The following is a 22665-nucleotide window of genomic DNA, read 5'->3' as shown; positions in this document are numbered from 1 at the left end:
AACAAGATATATGGCACAAATTAAACATAAAATGCAGAATACTGCATAGCTGGAACAAGAAATAACAGAGAATGAAACAGGATTCACACCAAGATCAAAAATAGGACATATTTTTATATTCTATGGAGTTTATTCCCTCTGTTTTAATCGAATATCTTTGGAGGACATTTTTTAAAATCATTTTGCATAAATACTGCATTTGAAAAATTGTGTATGAGTATGTGTGTGTGTGTGTGTGTGTGTGTGTGTGTGTGTGGGATGGGGGGTGCAGGGCTGTAGTCTCTCTACTGTGTGTTAATGTTCAGACTCACACGGCCCAGTGGCTGCCTGTAAATGAATCATTCATTCCACTCTGTCTGTCTCCTCACACTGACACACTTTGGTCTGGCTGTCCTGCGCTGCTTATTGTCTGCCTGCACACATTCTTTTATTAAAGAAAAAAAGACACAGGAGCTGCGCTGTGGGCCGAGAGGAATGTCATGTGTACTGACGGAACTGATGATCATGATGAAGCGCTGAGGGGAACAGGTCGCTCGTGACCCTGGTGATTAAAGATCTCTGATCATTTTATGTTTTCATAGCCTCAGTGTACGGTTACTGCCACACACCAAGTGTACCACACACACACACGTGCCTGCCTATATGCAGATTATGGGACGACAGAAGAGAGGAAGCACATCTTTTTCATAAAACAGTAACACACACTAAATGGGTTTGGAAACAGCGACAAAGCCAAAATCACATAATCTGAAAGACTCACAAGCTTTTTTTTTTTTTTGCTGGATATATTAAATCTAATATTTCTATAATAACTACAAATAACAAACCAGTGTGTAGCTCAACCACCACACATCTTCACGTTATTTCATAGCGTCTGAATTTGCTCAACCCCTTACCCACGCAGGTAATCCATTGTTTTAAAACCTCTTTAATTATTTATTGACTGTTGTGGTTGTAGGTGGGCTGTCGGTTGTATTTGTGTATCGCAAGACATATATCACTTCAGCCAGGTCGAGCCTTCCTGAATAATGAATGTCCCGTGTTTGTTGATGGTTGTTTACTCTGAACTCATCTCCTGCAGTGAACTGGAAACTGTAATCTGCTTAATCCTCATTGAACCTTAGTTACAGTAACTCTTATGGTTTAATGATTGAAATGCATTAAAAAAAAAAAAAAACAGGCCATCCTATTATAGACCCCCAGGCCGTATTTCTGTCGGCATGTCAGGCTGGACTGTGTCAGTGCACTGATTTGGTTTTCACACATTGCTCATACTGACAGACTGAAGCCCAGCTCCCAACCAGGACTACGTCCCCACAGGTACTTTTACTGTTGCCAAAGGGAATGTGGAAAGATGAACTCAACTAATTTGAAAAAAATGGAAGTTATAATGTCATTAAAAAAAGAAAAAAATCTGCATAATGAGTCAGGTGAAACAACAATGTCAGAGTGCATGAAAAATAGGTAGAAAACAGAAGCAAGAGGTCTAAACAGTTGTAAGTAGTGGGTGAATGGATAAAAAGATTAAACTATTAGTTAGCTAAAAGTAATCGATTTAATGGATGGACAGCTGTAATAACTATGGGTTATGGATAAAGAAAGTTGAAATAGTTTGGTAAAATATTGGATAAATTATGAAAAAATCTATAGATAATGCATGAATTTGTTAAAATTATTAGCAAAAAGCAATGGATAAATAGTAACTACCACCCTGACCTAAACTGTTCAATTTTATAAAAAACAAAACAAAACAAAACAGATACAAATATCGACTTTAATATAACTAATGAAATAACATCCCATGTAATTCAGTTCTAAATGAAGACATCTGGAACCTGACGGGCCTCCGGGGACCGTTTAGTAACAGAAAGGTTGGGAAGCACCTGTTTGCTCTACAGTAACTTGCTGCGTGTCTGACCTGTTGACTGGAAGACGCCGGGGTTACACTGGCAGTACCGTGAGGCAAACGCCTCCATCATTCGGTCGATCTTCTGGGCTTCACCTGGCAAACGGAAACTCCACAAGAACTGCCTGCATGGGGAAGGAGAAGAGGGCCTTCACTCGCGGTGCCACTGGGGGTCAGGGTACACACAGGGTCACTGCTGTACATGTTACATTTGGGTTAATCGTTCTGCTGACCGTAGTGCTTGGACGAGGTTGAGGTCTGCGAACTCATGCAGCTCCACAAAAGCCTGCAGCACCTTGATGTTGAAGTCATCCCTGAGGGAGAAAAAGAAAAAGGAGAAAATCTCATTTCCAGTATTGTTCTACCTCGAGCCGTTTCTTTTTTTTTTGAAAACTATCCAGGATACCTCTGAACACAATGTGAACCCAGAAGACAGGGTGGAGGAAAAACATATTTCCTCCAGGAAAGCATTTCTCAACCTGATTTTTTTTTTCTTTTTCTCAGCATTCCTGTCATGCTTGTGGCCTTATTCATGCCGGACACTGAGCAGGTCTGCAAGCAATTTAAACAGCTGGCCAGTGTTGAATATTTCTCCACCCTGAGGGGGGACATGGTGCGTTTGACTGATGAAAAACAGCTAAAACCAAACTTACAAAGGTTCTTTTTTCTCAGAGGTTTGTTTGACCATCAGAGGGGTTTCAGAGGGAGAATAAACAGCTGCTCTCTGGCTGCGGTCGCCGCTTCTCTGATCATGTTTGTTGTGCATCAGGGTCCATGATCCTGTATTGTTTTGTATTGTGTATTGTTCCAGTGAAACCAGGAATTTTCAGACTTAGTGTGTTTTTTGTCTACAGACGCAGTGGAAAGGTTGAGACGAGTACAGAGAGTTCTGGCTCACAAGAAACAAACAACAAACTTGCATTGCAATAACAATCTTGGATTATTTGGAGGATGAAGTGGGGTTTATAACTTTTACAGTCATAAAAAAAGCATGTACCTCATACTGCTGTCTGCAGTCTAATAAAAAAAACCTGTCCTATGAGGCTTATATAGGTTATTGCTATAGGTAAAATTATTACAAAGAAACTTGGTCTGATGTTTGTAAAGGTGAAATAAAAATCTTCAAATAAACATATAAATACATATATACATGTCTCAGTGTGATGAGCTGAATTATACAGGAACAATAAAAAGGGGCTGCCAAACAAAAACTGTCTGCTCGTGTAATTTAAGAGTCAATCGCTCACTCAGCCTGTGAGCGTCTCCCACTATCTCTCCTCCTTGTTACTATTTGCCTCTTCCACTGTCTACACCCACCCACCCACCCCTCCAACCCCCCCCCCATCTCCCTCTCTGCTCAGCATGTAACGATAGGTTCCTGCTCCTTGCATAAGCTTAATTAGTGATAATTACTGAGTGTAAACCCAGAGTCTGTGTTTAGTGTGATTTCCACTGGGTAGGTGGCCTCTTTGATGATCCTTCATGAATAAAGCCTGTTGCCAACAAGCCGAGTCCACAGAGTCCCCCCCCAGCCTCATTCAGAGTGTGGTTTTGTGAGCCTCATTGTTTCAGCTACTGTCTCACTACACTTTTTCAGCTGATGCACAATCAGCACCTGTAACAGACAGACTGTCGTTGATGTGATTTCCTGCTTGGATTAAAGGGCAGGGAGGGTGGAGTGGATCATCTATTCTGATCCAGACCTTTTTTAAAAATGCTGAACGTCCACTTTAAAAAGATCGACACCATTAATTCGGTATTTAATCAAGAGCCTTTTTTGTAAGACCAATACAGGAGCATGTTTTTATCTAAACTGGGTTTGCGACCAATACAAAGCTTCCAAACCTCTTAAATAAAGCAGTTAAGTCTTATCTTTCAGTATTCCACCACTCAGCCAACTTGTTTCATTATGTGGCTGAAGTTATTCATTGAGATGGTCATGGCAGACCCTAACGATGTGTTGCGGTTTGATGGAAAAACATTAGAAGATACAGCCTACACCGCCTCATGATCCTGCAGCTAGCCGAGCAACTACGACCCGGTAACGTGGGTGTCATGTGGTTGCCATGCAACTGCAAAAGTTTCATTTTTTTGCCTCACATTTTCAGAGAGAAGTGGCTATTTTTTTGTACATTTCAATGAGAAATCTAAAGGGTTACAAAAACCCCTCAGCGAGATGAGATGAGAAAAGTAGCGTCAGTTGCTAGGCAACAGAAAAAGTTAATAGCCGATGCTGGCTTGAGTGTTTATGATTTCCTAACCTGAGATAAGATAGGATTTGCTTCTGTAACATCAAATTTGGAAAAATACTATCTTAGGTTGAAATTTAAGATGGAAAGTCTCCGTAATAGGCCAATATTGTTATTACAGATATACAGGCAATGGTGTTAGACAATAATAATAGTCCAGACATGCTAAAGATTATGTTTGTGAACATATTGTGATCTAATTTCTTTAAGAAATGAAAAAAATAAGGGATCCTCATCAAAAAAAAAAAAAAAATGCTTATAAAAATATCACTGTCAACAGATTCTTCTGTATTGGCCTATTGTTCAACAGAGAGTTTATAATGTAGAAGAAGAGGAGCGAATGTAAGGACTGATCACAGGTTGAATCGTCACTGTGTGTTTTATCAACCGAGCATGAGGAGCCAAATGAAGATGCTGCTTATCTAAAAATAGCACTGATGACTACATTTAAGTACCATATCTTATGCAAATTATGTAGAATTGATGATTTTCTCAGAATATGTGTTGTGTGTAACTCAACTTTAAACATTTTTAATTCAGCTTAGTTCAGTTGGTAGTGCCTTTGACGTTCATGCGCTTTCAGCTCCCCTTCTCCTGGTTTTGCTTCAGTGTACTTTGCCCTTCATATAGTATGTTTAACTATCTAATCTCACCTTCGGATAACACCATCTATCACAATAGTCTTGTGGTCGTCTAAGACAGTCGCTGTGCTACAGCCGCAGGAATTCCCTTCTTCTTCATTATCCAGCAGTCTGGCCGGAGATCTGAGGAGCTGGATGGCCCTTTTATTACCAGTTATAAGTCCACATGGGTGGACCATGACAAGACACCCACACTGCCTCAAAGATTCATGTGAGGGGGGGTCAATCATGTTCTCCCTCTTTAGTGAATAAATCCAGCCCATAATTTCCCTCTCTAATCACAGAGGGGGTATAAATCCCATGTAAGCAGGGCTTTCTCCCCCAGCCTGACTGATGCTCTGTCTTACCGCTCGCCTAAGTAGTCTCCAATGACGGTCTTGTTGAGACCCTCGCCTTTGTAGAGGAACTGGGCGATGTCTTCAGGAGTGTGCTGAAGGAGGTCGTTCTCCAGCAGGAACTGGATTCCCTGGAGACAAAAGGGGAGAAAACAGGACGGCTATTCATCTCGATCAAGTACAGATGGATGGAAAATGAGAGGGTTTCATCGCCGAGAATGGGTTCATTTCATTTCATTTCAAGGCTACAGAGACACTGGAGGCTGCGATGGTTTATGATGAAAACATGAGGCTGGTACAGAAGTGTTACCTTCTTTGGGTCCATGTTGAACTTCTTCCTGCCCATGGCGATCTGTTTGTTTCTCTGAGACGTTTTACTGCAACACAAAAGCATAAATGTCCAGATTTAAACATTCTGAGCCAAAACAACACTGAAAACAACAAACTGTCAAGTACCTGAATGTCAGACACAACAATTACACTTTATTTATAGTCACAACTGAGGAGATTATTTCCTGCCACATCTGTTCTACTCATTATATGCTTGAATCTAATCTGAAAGACATATGTACATGGAGACAAATAAAACCCCAACTGTGTACAGACTAACCCAAATGTGTGTGTGTGTGTGTGTGTGTGTGTGTGTGTGTGTGTGTGTGTGTGTGTGTAATGCAGGTGGGTGATTAAGTGACAGATAAGAGGACAAAGCAGGAATGACAAATAGCACACACTGTGGACACACTGTCTGCCCAGACCCTCACACACTACTGCCTGCATCATATAGAACGATGCTGTTAACAATTTGTTGAACCATGGGTGTAATAAGTCAAATTCATCAATACATCCCAACTCTAGCGACTGTATTCATATCCAACCTACAGTGTGCCATTCGAAACGAAAGCACCTTTGTAATCTACTGTCTTTAAAAGATCATGCAAATCCCAAACCCAACTAAGATAAAGGCAATGAGTCAAGTAAGAGTCATCACTCAGCTGGCTGCTATTTATGACTAAAGGTAAAAACCAATATTAGTGTAGAGGTCACTGAGGTCATGCTCTCTGGATTTGTTGGATTTGTTTAATGTCAGTTTTAATTTTAAGTATACTGGATATTCAATTTACAAATGTTATCCGCCAAAGGACTGAATGATGAGATCTCAGGGCTTGTCATGCTCTGAAAAATTTAAGGACTTTAAAGATTTATCTAGGGCACATTCAAGATACCAATAGTTCATATGATTACATACTTTGAATGACTTATGAGAGCTGCAAAGTCAATGTTTTCATTCAATAGACTGTAATTTCTGTACATAATTTTAAGTGTAAGCACATTTCATTATATATTGTGATGTCCCACTTGTTTTTGTATATTCATGCGTATATATGTATGTATCTCTCTTCCTTGTACATGTATGTATGTAGACTGTAGCATGACAGAGTATACAGTATCAGAGTAAATGATTGAAAGGCACTCCCACGAGAGATTAATTGTCGCACACTTGGGCACACAAGATGGCTGGAGCATTGTCTATTTAAGATCATGGTTGTAAGAACTGTTTAAAATACCTCTGACGAAGGTCTAGAGAGACTGAAACTTTAGGATGATCATTAAATTGTGATGCTGAACAAGAGCACTGTGCAGGATATTCCCTCTTTTCAAGACTGAAGTGACAATTTCATGTCAAATGTAAAAATCCTCTTTTAAAATGGGTAATTATGGTTTTCATTCAGCATTTTCAATGCAAACACAAAACATAATTGATTTAAATGTATGCGAAAATACTCAAATTAACAATGAATCTGCGATATAACAGATCAACCCAGATCCTATTTTATATTTGCTAAGCTTACACTCTTCAGTTTTTGTTAACACTGCCACAGAGGTGTTAATATTAATGGTAAAATGTTTTAGTATTGAGGTCACAGTTAGTGATGTGTGGGAGTGCATTATGTTGAGAGGTGTTTTTGATATTCTGCCCCCTCCCTCTGACTGTGACCTAAATAAGCTGAATTTACACATCTCCAATCAAATGTTTACAATCACTTAAATTATAAGCTTCATAAAGGTCGACTTTATAGCAGAGCAGTTGTAATAGATTATAGACAGTACACTCTAGTACAAGCCGCAAAGCCCATAGAAATACTCGACGGATGCTGTAAACATCATATACTGTAAACAAACTGTATTGATTTCAGTGACTCACCTTTCTCCAACGCATGTCAGCTGCTCGATCTCCGTCATGACCTCTGCTATCTCAAACTTCAACCTCTGAGAGAAGAGAATGAGATGAAGCAGAATAAAGTCCAGTGGAGCCGTACAGTGTGAGATGGGACTCTACGCAGTGGAAAACTCATCGCTTTTTTTTTTTTTTTCCAGCAAACTGGGAGTGCAAAGATGTACCGCAGGTCAATTTGCATCAGTTACAGCATGCAAATAGACCTACAGTGCAGCAGTAGATAGGCAAAAAGAATGAAAAGGTCAAAGATTATGACTCAAGTTCAAAAATTATAAATATATATACTGTACTGCCTCAATAAAAATACACTTCATGATAAAATGACTGCCATACAATGCTCCACAGGCTTTCCCAGCTCCTACTGTCCAGTACATATGTACCTCAGTGTCATACGCACCTCAATATCATCGAGCAGCTCTCTCTTCCTGCGGCGGATGTTTGACAGCTCATCTCTCTCCTCCAGGGACAGATCCTCAGGAACTGAAAGACATGATGGAGAAAACACAGCAGACCTCAACTCTCATTTCTACACAGCTCACATCATCCCCCTATTCCATCGGCTCTCCTGCACCCTGTGCAGCAGGAAAAGGGCAAACATCACAGAAAAAACAGAAGTGAGCCCCAAATCCAATCTAGTGCCTACAAGTTCTTAAGGAGTTAACGGCAGGGGTGGATTCATCCCTCCACGCACAGTGAAGTGCTGCCACTGCTGCATCGACTGTTTTCACCTTGTTCTGCTGGAGCAACACATATCAGGAGCCCGCGTGCTCGTCTTAATTAACTAGAGTGAGGAGGCGAAGGATCGTAATTATTCCACTTGAAAGTGTTTTACCCCTTCCCTCCTTCTCCAATTTGGCTCAGGGGGAATTCTATTAATAAAACCAATCCAGATTAAGTTTTCTTTCATTACATGTGAATTTGGTAATTTAACACGGCCTACAACCCTGATTCCCCCGGCCGTGAGGCTTTAACAGCTCCGGGCAAAAATGAGTAAGAGGCGAGTATGACTCCTCACTATCTTTCATTCTCCATCTTTCTGTCTCAGTCTTGTTTTTCAGTCTTTATTCCCCCGTCCTCTCTCTCTGTTTCATTCTACCCCCTCCACACACACACTTTATTTCTCAATTTCCTCTGTCTTTCTGACGCACAGAGAGCCCATGCAATCTTGCTTCATTAAGGCAGCTCAGAGGCAGAAAAGGCACATCTCTCAACGGGAAAACAGCACGTCTGATATCTCAGCTTCAGCTTTGTGCCTACATGTTGCTAAAGGAGAAAAAAATCTCTTGTTATTTCCCCTTGCAGGCGGGAATCTGCGTCAATTAAAATAAAAATAAAAAAAAGGTCACTGGGCTTAAGAGGAAGCATTCAGCCCACTTTTAATTTGACAGTTTGTAAAAGAGTTGCGGGGAGCTAAGTGTTATTATAGATGGCATTCAAATTAACAAGGAGACAAAAGGCACTTCCTGACCTGGTTATGTAATTCTGAAGCACCACGATCAGGGTCAGGTAAACAGCAGGAGAAACAGCTGAAGGATTTCCTCTGTGGGCTATGTTTTTAATAGAGAACAGAGGGGGATATAAAGTATGAAAATAAAGATGCTAATTAGCGTTGCTAACCTCTGGCGAAATCTCAGCACTTCAGCAATACAACTGTGAGTGGTCCGAATGTGGCTTTAAAGCCAATTAGAGCTCGCTCCTAAAAAGTTTCCAAGCTGCTACACAATTCTTTAATCTTTTACTTGAGGAATGTTTTCAGATTTTTTTTTTTGGTTCACATGCAATGAAATTAGGAAGGAGCAGCAACGTGGGAGAAAGACGTGTTGCTGCTCTGGGTTTTCTCCCTGCAGTCTTTATGCTAAGCTAAGATAACCAGCTGTTGTCTGTAGTTTCATATCTAATGGACAAATGTCAGAGTGGTATCAATCTTCTCATCTAACTGTAAACAAGAGAAGAAAAAAAGGCTACATTTCCAAAAATGTGAAACTAGTGTTGTAAACTCGCTGAGGGCATTAAAAGTAAATGTCAAAATTTTGACTCAGATCAATCCAGTCGTGTTTTGACGAAGCCTGAAGGGTTGATGCATTTTATCTGAAAAGGCTAAAAACGATCAGCCTTAGGATAAACTGTAATTGAAAGGTCAAGACTTCAAACCTGAAAAGGTTGTTACTGCCACAACACTGTTCCAGTTTTGATAAAACTGAGGGATGACACATCTTGGTACTAAATGGCTCAAAAGTGAAGCACAGATTTTTTTTAAATCTATCATGAATTGGTTTAAAAGAGATCACACACACACACACACACACACACACACATCAATACACTGACTCCAGCTTCTAAAATGTGTTTTTTTTTTTTTTTTCTTTCATTGTAAACTAAATATCCAAACTGTTCATTGGACAAAACTATTTGAATGTGTCAACTTCTGTTCTGTTCTTGATTTCTTCAAAAAAAATTACCAGCAGTTTAATCAATACTTTAAAAAAATCAATAGTTAACTTACAGCCATAATATTAGGATTCTGTTTGCCCAGAGGAAGATAACGTGCACACAGCAGACAGCGCCATGTTTTCCATTCGCCTGAGGCCGTGCATTAGCTAATGGAGATATCCACTGGCTGCAACAGTGTGCATGATTACAATCTTCATTCATTACTAATCTAATGAAAAGCAGAGGATGCACCCTTTAATAAAAGCCCACCACCATTATCCTCCCATCCTGGTCTCTCTTACTGGATCTACTATAATATACAGCATGTCTTTAAACTACACTTCAGTGGAAAATCTTGTTTAGTGGTGGGGGGGCTCCTCTACAGAGGTGGTCCACCAATGACATTATTATTAACACAGACCTGACCTTCTATGACTGTTTCAGGAAACGAGTGTCTTCAGCAAGCACAGAGGGAGTCACAGGGCCAGCGCTTGTCACTGCTTTCAGATTGGCTCAAACCAAACACGTCCACGCTTGAATGATAATCTACTGAAATCAATTATGCTGTGAGTCATTGCTTCATAGCAAACAGAAGACCCAGGGTCGCATTGTCCAATGGTGTTGTAGCTGTATTTGGTGAAGCAATGATTTAAATAGAGATAAATGTGCAGGAAACTTGACTATGAAACACATTTTAACCTCTGTGACTTCTAAAAGAAATCCAGTACATGAGAGCTCAGAAATCCGCTGCACTGAGTGCTGGGTTGAGAGGGTTTAAACTCCAACATGTGCACCACAGAACAAACGGCTCCAGTAATTTTACCCCTAAAAACAAAATCCCTGAAAATCTACTTTTAGGAGTAAATCCCCTGCTGCTCTTCACACCCAAAACTAACAACTGTCCCTGACCACCCACTGATACAGAGGCTTTAATGGCGTTTAAACTAATGCAGGGATACTTTGGCGCGCACGCACCATCCCCAGTCTTCATCAGTTTCATAATTTTTATAGTGTTTGTTTTGGATGTGGACGGTAGAAGCCACTTCATGAGACTGGACACAGAGAGAAAAATATTCAGTGTCCAGGCCTTAAGAGCTGATACAAGAACTTCCCTACAACCAGCAGTCGTACGAGTAGCGCAGGAAGAGCAGCAAGGTACTCAGAGCACATGGAGCTCAGAGTGAAAATCACACGCTCACTTAACACTGGCTGCAGTCCCAGTTTTCACTGACTCATGTGTGTGAGAGAGGATTTGTCCAGATCCACTGGCTTTAAACTAGCGACTTTACCTACTGTAATGTCTTTTAAAGTGGATGAGCTTTAAAAAAAAAAGATAACCCTGTTACCCTGCTCGGCCCCCGCAGCACAATGGGACACATGCAAGGAAGTAGGAAGGCCGGGGGAAAGTTCCTTTGGATCCAGACTCTAATCTGAAGCCCGCCACCCCCAATCCGTCTAAATGTAGACGAAGACTTGCTTTGAATTACAGCCGGGTTCATACGTACAGACAAACAGATGCGTGGATAGAAATGCACATGAGCACATACACAGCAAGGCCAGCTGGCACTAATCCCACAGGTTCGCCCTCCCCGCCGCTCTTTAAGCCCAACACAAGTCTGTTGGAGCAGAAGTGTGACGTAGGACAGCATATACACAGATGTTCCCGCCAACCGGTCTCGGACTGACTTTAACCTACTTTGCCTCAGTGACGCTGGATAAAATAACGCGACCGTAAGTGTCGCAGCAGACGGTCTAGTGAAGCTGTCTGGAGAGGCGCTTTGGCTCTGAGCCACAAAGTCGAGATGATGGGATGTCAGCACAGAGGCCAAAGTAGAGAGAAAGAGGTTGTGATACAGAGGGTGAAAGGTTGTGCACACAGGGGTCTACGTGCATGTGTAAAAAGTACGCTGCGATGTGGCAATAAGCTTTTTCGTTCTATTCCTCCCCTTCTAAAATTCAGTACAAAAAGTGTTAATTTCCAATACCAAGTTCATCATAATAAATATCTACTGTAGCTCTTTTTAAGGTTTTTATGTTTTTGCTGTCACAAACATTAAACTACCAGTTAATCATTTACTGATTTACTGTTTGATCTAGAAAAATGTCTGAAAACATTTTTCTGTCCAACCCACAGTCCAAAACCTGGAAAACTTTCATTTACGATCATGTTCAATTGAAGAAAGCTGCAAATCTTCACAACTGAGAGGCAGAAACTAAACAATATTTTTGCTTGAAAAATTATTTCCATTTATCAGTCATCAACAAAATGTATCAGTTTTTGTTCTGCTGATTAATTAATTCCATTTGTATTGTATGAATTTCTGATAAATCTGGCTGGTGTGGTACCTGTGAAAACACGCATTCTTACAGTGCACCTTGCTGTCCAGCCCTTTGCGTGAGAAGACAAATTTGGGGAGCTAATACGGCCTCTAGTTTTTAACTACCGCTGGGGTCATGAGGAGAATCTGGGGCTCGGGGAGCTGAAGAGCCCTCGCGCTGATTGCTCTAGTTAATCTGCAGTTTTGTGAAGGGACCTCCTGCTGTTAGTGCATTTGTATGAGTGTGTGGTTGCATAGGAGGTGGTCTGCACACCACGTCCCCCTTATATGACACATCTGCTCAGCATCAGCACTATGTCAATATTTGATTCAATGAACACTGCCAGTAGGATCTAAGGGGCTTCCACTGCCATATGCTGACGGCCAAAGTAACTATAATCTGATGATTTGATCGGCCTGAGAATGAATTAGATGGATGCTGTTTCTTCTGGCATCCGGGCAGGATGAGGGGCTTTCACAGGCTGAGTGCGGTCCAAGTAGCTCACTGTTCCCTCACTGCACCAGATCTCAGATGATTGTCCAGGTTTTAGACACAATTTACAGGGAAACTGTAATAAGGTTAATATCTTCCACTTTTATTCTTTCATAGGGCTAGAATGTTTTTATGTTAGCTGTTTTTGCGGTGTTACATATCTGAAGTGGTTCTTTAACAAATCAAACTTGATATAAACAAACTGTGTGTAAAACCTGTTAAATTTGCTTTGCAGCAAATTTCTTGACTCTTCTTCTTTTCACCAAGTAGGGGGATGATGTGAAAGGGTTTTCCTATGCAGCTGCTTACAATTACAGTCTTAATAAATATGACGTGAGCATTAACCACAATAACGATTGTGGCTATGGGAACGTCAGTCAGTTGGTTGTTTTGAAAATTTCTGCATGCTAGCATGCTAAACTAAGGTGAAGAACATGGTAAACATAACACATCTTAAACATTAGTTAGCATTATGAGCATGTTTGTATGTTGACATTAGCATTTAGCTAGTACAACCTCACATAGCTGCTGGCATGGCTGTACACACTTTGTCTTGTTTTTAGCATTTCTGTTTTTTTTATCCTTGTAAAATTAAAATATAACAGGCTCAGCCAAGCTGCGAATTAACCCAGTAAACAAGGATGGAAGACATGGATGTGACAACACATTTTGAAAGGCGACATATCTGCGGGATGATTTCCTGACAGACACCTCTGCTGCTTCCTGTGGGTGTCAGGTGATTGACAGGAAGCCGAATGAATGTAATGCTTTATCTGATACAAACACACTCACCTCCATTATTGTGATAGATATCTGGCTTGGGAGCAATTTTGAAATCTGTAGGCTTGGGTGCTTTTCATTCTATACACAACAATGAACAAGAGCAAATACGTTCTGGTATCTCCAAACATGCTGACCATGTGCAGACACCGGCAGAATAAGGGCGAAGAGGAGGGGTCGGCCTGGATGACTGGCACTAACTTCAAACCGTTGAGTGAGCCGCTCTGTGTCGACCTTGTCCAGGATGTTCCTGTGATGGTTGTGCGCCTGCCTGCAAAAACACTGACTTTGGCGGACCACCATGATCCCCCATTCACAATAAGACCAGAGCAACCTTTGATCAAAACAACAGCTATAGAAACCACCCACAGAGTTTCATACCGGCTCCAAGTTCATACAGCTCCTTATAGATGGATTATGTTAAATATCAATCTGTCCCATGGCTACCTGCTGGATCAAAGACCTTTCATTAAAAGCGGCTCTGTCCTCTATTTGAGACAGAAGAGAAAATACACACTAGAAAGTGCAGGAAATGAAATGACAGAGTGCCAGGACATTTTACTAAGGTGAGAACAAGCTGGGCGTTGGTGTGGTTTTCTATTTCTATCAAGCCAGAAGCCAGGAAACGCACGTCTACCATCCAGCCTCCTCAAACACCACCCTCTTCGAATTCTGTCTGTATGGTCAGCTGGACCCTGTTTTTTCTCTTCCCTCTCCTTCCACTGAAATTAGGTGTGGATTACTCGAACACAGTACATCTCTGCTGCCCTTAATGTCTGCCTGTGTTCTTCCCTGACTCCCGCTCATTTAATTTGCTGAGCCTTTTGTCTCCCATCTGCTCTCCATCTCACACTTAAGGAGCTTCCCTTCTCGACAGCTCCAAGCAATAATTCCAGGCAAGGCGTACCTCTATTCACAACAGAAGAGATGTTGTCTACTGACAGACAGCTACAATGTCTTGTCTCCCACACACACACAGACACACAGACACACACACACAGAGACACACACTACCATGGAGATGGGAACATGTCGGAAAGCCTCCCCAGTCTCTCTCCTAATCAGGTCCATGTGTAGTCTCAACACTTAACAATGCAGTTTGTTACGAGCTCAGACTCAGTCCCCGCACATAATGCGCCAGCAGTGTCTATGTCTGTGTTTGTGTATTTGTCTTGTTGCATGTGGTATAATGTTCTGTATGTTTAATCTTCTAATGTTGCACCACAAAACCCATAATCTTGGCAGTCAAAATGAATTTCTGTTCTTGCCAAATCTCCCCTTAAGCCTTTAAACAACACCGCCAGACAGCCGGGTCAACCAGCGAGATTGTAAAGAGTATATTTTAGCACATTTTTTGGCATCCGTGTCAGCACACATAAGAGACACATTTTGCCTAAACCACTGCAGACGTTCATTTCAGGCTAGTGAGATGCTCTGGGGCATTTGGAAGAGGTGACTTAAATCCAGCTCCATGTTTCTATACCAAAGGGCGAATTCCTTCTTGCTGCCAGGTGAATAAAACACGTATTAAGAACATTAGCCTTTCACATTGCCATACATTATTGGTACTGTTCTTTTATTATTATCAAGGGAATAGTTTGACCGTTTGGGAAATGCGCTTCGTCACTTTTTTTGTTCTGTGTGGCAAATATATGAAGCTACTGCTGGCAGGTTAGCTTAGCTTAGCATCAAGATTTGAGACAGAGGTAAACAGCAAGCTTGGCTCTATCCTATAAGGCAACAAATTACATATAAAACTAGTGTGGGATGTAAGCTTCTGTAAAAGGTGGTGTCGGTAGGTAGAGTTTGTTACCGTTAGACCGTGCCAGGCTAATTGTTTACCCCCATTTGCCCCATGTTTCCAGTCTTTATGCTAAGCTAAACTAACTCCTGGCTAACTCCTGGTCTCCTGGCCATAGCTTCATATTTAGCAAGAGTGGTATCAATCTTCTTGTTTATCTCCCAGCAAGAAAGCAAATACTTCTGAAAGTGATTAATAATTGCTTCTTGATGGGTATAATCACCAAAAGATATCACAACATCCTTGTTTGTGACACTTTTTATTTTACATGGAAAGAAGGAGAGAAATCACAGCTTTACTCTTCATTCTTGAACAGAGCAGAAGTTTAGAAGTCTTTCATTAACAGTCCAAAACTCAAATGTATTTAGTTTACTATCATACTCATGTTTGAGAGTGATTTTGTCATTTTTGCTTTAAATAAATCACTCAAACACTTAACAAACGATCAAAATAATTGCTGAGTAATTCTCCGCTAAACGACTAATAGACTAATCATTTCGGCTCTAATGCATTTTCCTTATAAGCTACGCATGCAGCACATCTCCAGGGTGACATTAGGCAGATGAAAGATGCAGATGCAGAAAGAAACAGATGTCTGAGCTCTGTTTCACTGCTGTCGAGCCATTCAGCACCAACCACTTACTCTGAGCCAGCCAGCCTCCTGGGGCGAGGTATACAGCAAAGAGAGCGGGCGCAGCTCGCCCCAAGTGACTGTCTGATGTCCACCCACGCACTCCCCTACAGCCACAACACAGACCGTACCCCAAGCACAGCAACTTCCCCTTCTTACCAAATAATCCCTCTCAGAACAACAGTCGTCGGTCCAAGGAAACCACACATACAGTTCACTGTGTTAATTCAGGTTTTTACAAAAGCCACCTGAGGTTGGGTTTCACCTCTGCTGTGGTGAATGTGATATGCAACAAGTACATGAAGTCAGAGGTCGATAAAGTTTGAGGAAATGATTTAAGAATGCCGAGTAGAGAGGCACAGAATTTCTCTCCGAGGGAGATATTTCATTGCAAAAAGGAAGACCAAGGTGTGCATTCATGATTCTGCACACAGACACTGCCATGTGTGCACCATTAAAAACCATTGACCAACAGTCAAAACATTAGTGCTGCAGTCTGATACCAGTTGTTATTTTAGCACACACACTCACACGTTCAATCCAAAGAGAATAGAAGAATTGAAGGAAAGGCTTTTTCCCTTTCAACTTTTCCCACGGTCAGACAGAGAGAAGAGCGTTGATGGACACAGTGGGGTTATCGCGACACTTACACAGGAAATATGGTCAAGAAAACCTCACAGGACCCCATAAATAAACATTTTTGCACATTTTTTGGTTTTCTTCGGAGCCTCTTTCGTAACATCAGACATCTCCATTCAGGCTGGAAAGGTGTAGGAAAATTTTAAAAGGTGAATTATTCATCTCAGCATTTTAATACCTCTTACTCCCAAAACAGCCATTCACTTAGCCCACATTAATCCCCTGACTGACGCATCATATAAGCATTAAAGAGGAGAAAATACAAGAGAGCCAAGTGTTAAAATTCATGGCCTCCCTCCAGCCGTTCAGTGAACTGTTTCCCAGCCAGTTTCTGCTTCTGTGTTCTTTCCACTTCTCATTCCAGCTATACAATGATGCTAAAAATAGACACATGAGTAATAAAAACACTTTGGATTTTGAGCCTGTTGCTGATTTTCATCCATTTTGAGACCCGGCCCTGTCTGCTCTGTGGCATGTAAACTGAGCAGAGAAGCGCCAACTCTGATTAGTGAGCTCAGTAAACATGTACTAATGAATTCCATGCTACAGCTGAGTCCCACAAACACACACACACAGTGGCACAGTTTAGAGTTTCATTCAGAGGTCTAGAAAGAAATATGGATCCTATGTGCACGTTAGCCTCCCAGTGTTCCTCCATTACTGAGATAACAGGGTTTTGGACCTGACACAGCTCTTTATTGTCAAATCCATATCCTGTTCCACTTTCACAAGAGGTGGCTTGTGGGAGCACTAGTTCTTTATAAACCATTTCTTAATCCTATAGAATATCATGGCATCTGCTGGCCCCCGCCCTCTCTGTTGTTCTCAGATTGGTTCACTGGTGCAGAACAAACCATAGCTCCAACTTTGAACATATGTTGCACGCATACTGTACACGCAGGCGTGAGAACGTGGTCCCTAATGTACACACATGACGATAATGTGCACATTTGCTGTCATGCAAAAAAAAAAAAAAAAAAAAATCACCTCAGACCTACAAAGCACAGCTTGTCACAGGACGGATTTACAATCACTGTGCTGAAAGGTTAAGGCTTCAATTTTATAGAAAAAACTACGCACTGACAATAAGATACGTCTCTGATATTGTCTTATGTACAGGAGAAAAGAAAAAAAAAAGACTGGAGTATTGAACTATTCAAAAAGTCATTTAATTGTTGCATTGATGCATATGTTGCAACAGAGGAGCTCGAGGTGCCTGAGCTGTGACGCCAGCATATCAAGGTGTGCATGTGAACAATGTTAAGTGATGTGTGCAAGAGAGGGAGCGAGGGTGTGAGTGAGCGAACAAGGGCTCTTGATTAGTTGAACATTTATGGTAAGTTATTTTAATAATCCACACGCCGCACACCGCTGCACATAATCTTCCTGAGCAGAGTGTCGTATGTTTCCAGTTTGATCGCAGACAGCGTGCCTCTGTGCTCTCAGACATCCTGTCACATGATTCAGTGACTGATAACTCTCAGACCAGCCTCATTTATGATCCGTGGGCTGTGCACTTGTAGCACATGTGATTAACTGATTTTTTTTTTTTTTTTTGAGTGGGTGGGGGGGGTTAGGTTTTTGGTTTAAGTTAAATGGTTTAAATTACAAAGAGGATACAGATCAAATCCTAAACTGTGATTTCAGAATAAAATTACTTCAAACAAACATCTGTAACACTAGACATACTAAAACCTCTCCTCGGAAACACACAAATGAAAATAATGAGATTTAATTGTTCAAAGCTGACATTTTCACCAGAATCAAGTAAACTCAAAGCAATACATCTTTATTGCAGTTTGCATTCGAGTGGAAAATCCAGCCTGATGGTGGCGCTAAAGGAAAAGTCAGAGTGTCATTAAAAGCGCTGGAGTTCATCCTCTGGGGTCCATGAATGTACAGAGCTAATTTTACTACAGTCTGAAATAATCTAATGCAAATGTATTAACTTTATGATGATGTCTAACAAGGTTATTGTATGCACGACTGTAGCGCAGCAACACAATAATAGTAACACAACCTCAAGGAACAGACTCTTTTTTTAATTCTCACATATACATATGTTCGGACTGTTCAGACATGAGGATAATGTTGGAGGAAGTTCAGATGAGGGTCTCTCCTGGCTCGGCTAATCTCTCACAGTTTAACTGACAAACTGTTATCAGACTATAGCCATTTGTTTACACTACGCTGCCTTCAAGGTCCTCAGCCCGCAAGGCGGTTTGGATTATCTGCTCAGAAGCCTCCTGCATGTGTGTGCTTCAGCCACTATCACATAATAAAGCTGCAGCCACCATGTGAGCAGTAATCCAGGTTCGACATGCAGCTGCACAGCTTCAGTTCATTCAGCTTTATCACAAAATCACACTGTTGGGTCTGAGGCGCTACATACTTACATACTTTTAAAATTCAGTATATGCAGCACCATGCAGCTCATCTACGGCAATCAATGCGACCTCGTCATACTTAACACCCACCTATAGCAATACCATACTGTAGTATAAGTTTGTATGTGCAATTCAATAATGAGTTCTTATAATGACCTTTTTATACATTTCACCTATTAATATTCCATTGTAAAGCTCAAACAATGAGTTCATTTGTCGATGGATGGAAAATTTTAATAATCGATTCATAATTTGAGTCATTCTTTGAGCAAAAATGACAAATATTGTCACATTCAAACATCTAAAATGTGAAGATCTGCTGCTTTTCTTTGTCACACAACAGAAAATCTTTAGTCTGGACTGATGGTCAGATGAAAAATTAGACTATGAAGATGCCACCTTGGGCTCTGGGAGGTTGAACTAAGCATTTTTATCAATTTCACAGACAAAACATTTTTTTCAGTTAATCCACAAACTAATCCATAATGAAAATAATTGTTTGTTTTAGCCATACTGCTTATTTGTGTGGTTATAGTGTTTGCATGTGATATTTCTCCACATTTACAACATTTCATATCACTACAAGAACTTTATAGACACCTTTACATAGTTTAAGTGAGTTAACCTCCTCTGGTATCACCATATTCCTCAAATATCAATATATGGATTTATTCTCTTTACTCTCTCTTTTTTTTATGTTTTGGTAAAAGGATGCAGATCCTGCTAAGTCTGTCCTCCATATGGAAGCTTGCCAGTCAGATAGCTTATCAATTCCCACCAGTTTACAGGCTTCAAACAGAGCAACAAGATAGTGAGAAGAACTTCAAAGCCTTACAGCAAGACATCAAACAGATGGAAAAGGTGGCTGCATGAAAAAAAATGCTGTGTTTTGGGTTGTTTTTTTGTTTTTTTAACCATGACTCCAGCGATTCTAAACATGTTTCAATAAGGGGAACAAACAGCCTCTCTTCTCACCTGCGAGGGCGAGGAGCGAGCAGAGCAGCCTGTATTTCTGTGAAATGCTCCTTTAATAACAGGTGTTAAGTCATGACACCCGTTGTTTTTTCCCTCTTGGTGGCTCTGCAAAAACCACAACATCTTGGATCTGATATAGCCACCTCCATCTGAACACGAAAACCCACACACACACACACACACACACACACACACAAAACCATCCGTCCCTGCACACGGGGCTGAAAGAGAGAGGAAGCCAATGTGGGGACACGGACAACAGCAGCCTTACCGTGGTTGTCTTCATCCATATTTATGGCAGCAGCGGCAGACGGTCCAGGGGAAGGTGTGTCCGGCGGAAACCTGGGATGGATTCAGCTGAGTGATTTTTTTTTTTTTTTTTTTTTTTTTTTTAAACGGGATTTTTCTCTCCCTCCGCTGACAAGACAGTCGAAGCCGGCGCTGTGTTGACAGACAGCCGGGTGAGGAGGACTGGTGCGCAGATGTCAGCGGCGGAATGAACAGAAAAATAAAAAATAAAAAATTATAATAATAAAAAAAAGCAGAAGTGGTGTAGGCTGGGTGTAAATGAAAGCGGGGTCCTTAAGTGTAGAAGGGATATTTCAGAGGTGTGTTTCTCCGTCTCTGCTCCATCCTCAGCTGCTCCGTCTGCGTTCACATTAGCTACACTGCAACCGAGGCGACGTCATCAAGCCCCGCCCCTGCACCCCCACACCTACACACACACACACACACACACACACACACACGAAACACATTCAATACCAGTTCACTACAGGTGTTCAGTGTCGTTTTTGTTGTTGAACAGTGGATGCAACCAGTGCAAAGGGCACAGATCAGGTTAAAGTATAAATTAAATATTAAATAAATTCCTGCAGGGATAAAAAATAAAAAAGTTGTGTGGGTACATTTTGCATTTCCTCATCTTCATTCTCAATCAGAGACAGATAAGTGGCTGTTTTCTTTTGTTTTGTTTGTTTTTTTGTTTGTTTTTTGCTGCCGTTTCCAGAAATGATGTAAATGTTATTATTACTAGAAGGAATAATGGCCAAAAGTACTACACTGACTTTTGACTCCAGAGTGTAGTGTAGTTAGGCTGTATTTTAAATAATTAAAGTAGCTACTATAGAAAAACCTATACAACTGGGAGTTGTTTATCTTTTCCTGTCTATGATGGAATTTGACTGGTGAGGGATGTTGTATACTAATGTATGAGAAACAGTAAAAGCTGTTTGACTGTGTCACAAACTGGTGGTGGCATCTTGCTGCACCATTCAGGCATCGTCAGAGGTTCAAACTGTAGAGGTCCACAATGCTTCTCTGCCTTAAAATATAAAGGGCTGAGACCTTAAAGAAAGTAATACATTTAGTCATTTAAAGGGACACAATTGTTTGCAAAGATTCAGAGGGATCCTCTTTAAATAATGCTGCGGGTCAATGTCACATGTATGTCAAGTACTGGCGTGTGCTATAAGCTTCGTGAAACAACTTCAAGATAATCGGAGACTGAAAGTTCGTTCTTGGCCTCAGAGACAATAGCTGACAAAGCGATCTCATCACAAGGTCCATTAGTAGCTATTTTGAAGCTTTCGATCATACCTCATGATCTTCCTCGGGAGATTGTAAATGTCCAAATTAACATGACATCACTGATCCACAAAACCTGATGGAATGATTGAAATATACATAATTTTAATCACATAATGAAAAGGTTAAAGGTTTTGAAAGCATTTTATAAGAATCTCTTATTTTGCGGATCCAGGCTCTTCTTACTTTTACTTCTGACCACACACACACACACACACACACACATTGAGTTGTTCAGTGTATTTCTTTGTGGCTCAGCCAGGGTTAACGATGTGAAAGTAAACTGATATTTAACATCAGAGGTCCCTTTGGTTTCATTGCAGATCAGATTTAGCTGATTTACTTCTTGCATGCACATTCCAATTAAATTATTCAGAGGTAGTTCATATTTTATTATGATTCTCAGTTATGACTCACACTTTTGATGAACTGCTCCACAGAGCCTTCCCAAAGGTCGTATGTGTAGCTATATCCTAGCAGGTCTTATATGTAGATTACCCACTAAATATCTGCATTAAAGGTGGTTCTATGATTCTGACCTCATACATCCGCCCAACATCCGTCACTGATGATACAGGCATGATGACACCTTCAAAAGCTCATGGCCATTAGAGTCGAGCTAGGATACTTCCTGTCTGTCCCTGCCCATGTCAGCTTGTGACTCACGGAGGCTTTTCCAGGGAAGATCCCAACCACGCCAAGAGTGATGTACTGACGGGAGGAATATGAAGGCAGGACTCAGCGTGCAGCCCAAAGCTCAGGAAGGGAGTTGTGCTGAGGACTCATTGTGCAGCACTACAGGGGGACAATGGGAGAGAGTTACAGAAAAGGAAGTGATGTGATCAGCCTGCCCTCCTCCACCCTCACATTGTTATGAAATCTGATCTGATCTGTGTCACATTAAATTGACTTTTGAGGGTTTAGTCAAAAACTGCAATGTTGGAAGATGTTGCCTAAAATATATTGGCTAATGAGTTTTGAATACAGGTGTGATCATATTAAACAGATTAAACAGGGGCCAAGAGGCAAATACGGGCTTTTGGCCCCTTCTTGACCCCCCATATACCCAATGCATGCAGATTGCACTCTTCACATGTTTAATTTAGGAATACACACCATGGTAGCTCAATAAAGAAATTTTACATTAGGTCACATGCAGGAGCTTTCCTCCTCTTTTACAGTTTTTTTTTTTTTTTTTTTTTTTTCAAATTTATCAATTTCTGTGAAATGAGTCTTGAGGCTTTCAGGGCCGTGGTA

General features: G+C 41.0%; 1 protein-coding gene across 1 annotated transcript in view; it reads right to left on the bottom strand.

Moving 5' to 3' along the window:
• LOC139609228 (cytohesin-3-like) overlaps positions 1–20453 on the bottom strand; it is a 32059-nt gene extending 11606 nt beyond the window's left edge. The window contains exons 1-7 of the mRNA XM_071463528.1: positions 20093–20453; positions 7765–7847; positions 7335–7399; positions 5442–5508; positions 5144–5262; positions 2140–2220; positions 1919–2031 (exon numbers count right to left, since the gene is read on the bottom strand). Coding sequence (XP_071319629.1) covers positions 1919–2031; positions 2140–2220; positions 5144–5262; positions 5442–5508; positions 7335–7399; positions 7765–7847; positions 20093–20111 — 547 coding nt within the window. The 5' untranslated portion in view covers positions 20112–20453. The remainder of the gene's footprint in view (positions 1–1918; positions 2032–2139; positions 2221–5143; positions 5263–5441; positions 5509–7334; positions 7400–7764; positions 7848–20092) is intronic.
• Between the last annotated feature and the right edge of the window lie 2212 nt (positions 20454–22665).

Source organism: Trachinotus anak, unplaced genomic scaffold, assembly GCF_046630095.1.
Source record: "Trachinotus anak isolate AG129_WGS33_773 ecotype Australia unplaced genomic scaffold, CSIRO_AGI_Tana_v1 ptg000025l, whole genome shotgun sequence".
NCBI lineage: Eukaryota > Metazoa > Chordata > Actinopteri > Carangiformes > Carangidae > Trachinotus > Trachinotus anak.
Note: the sequence above shows the minus strand (reverse complement) of the source record. Positions and strands in the feature narration are given on the sequence as shown.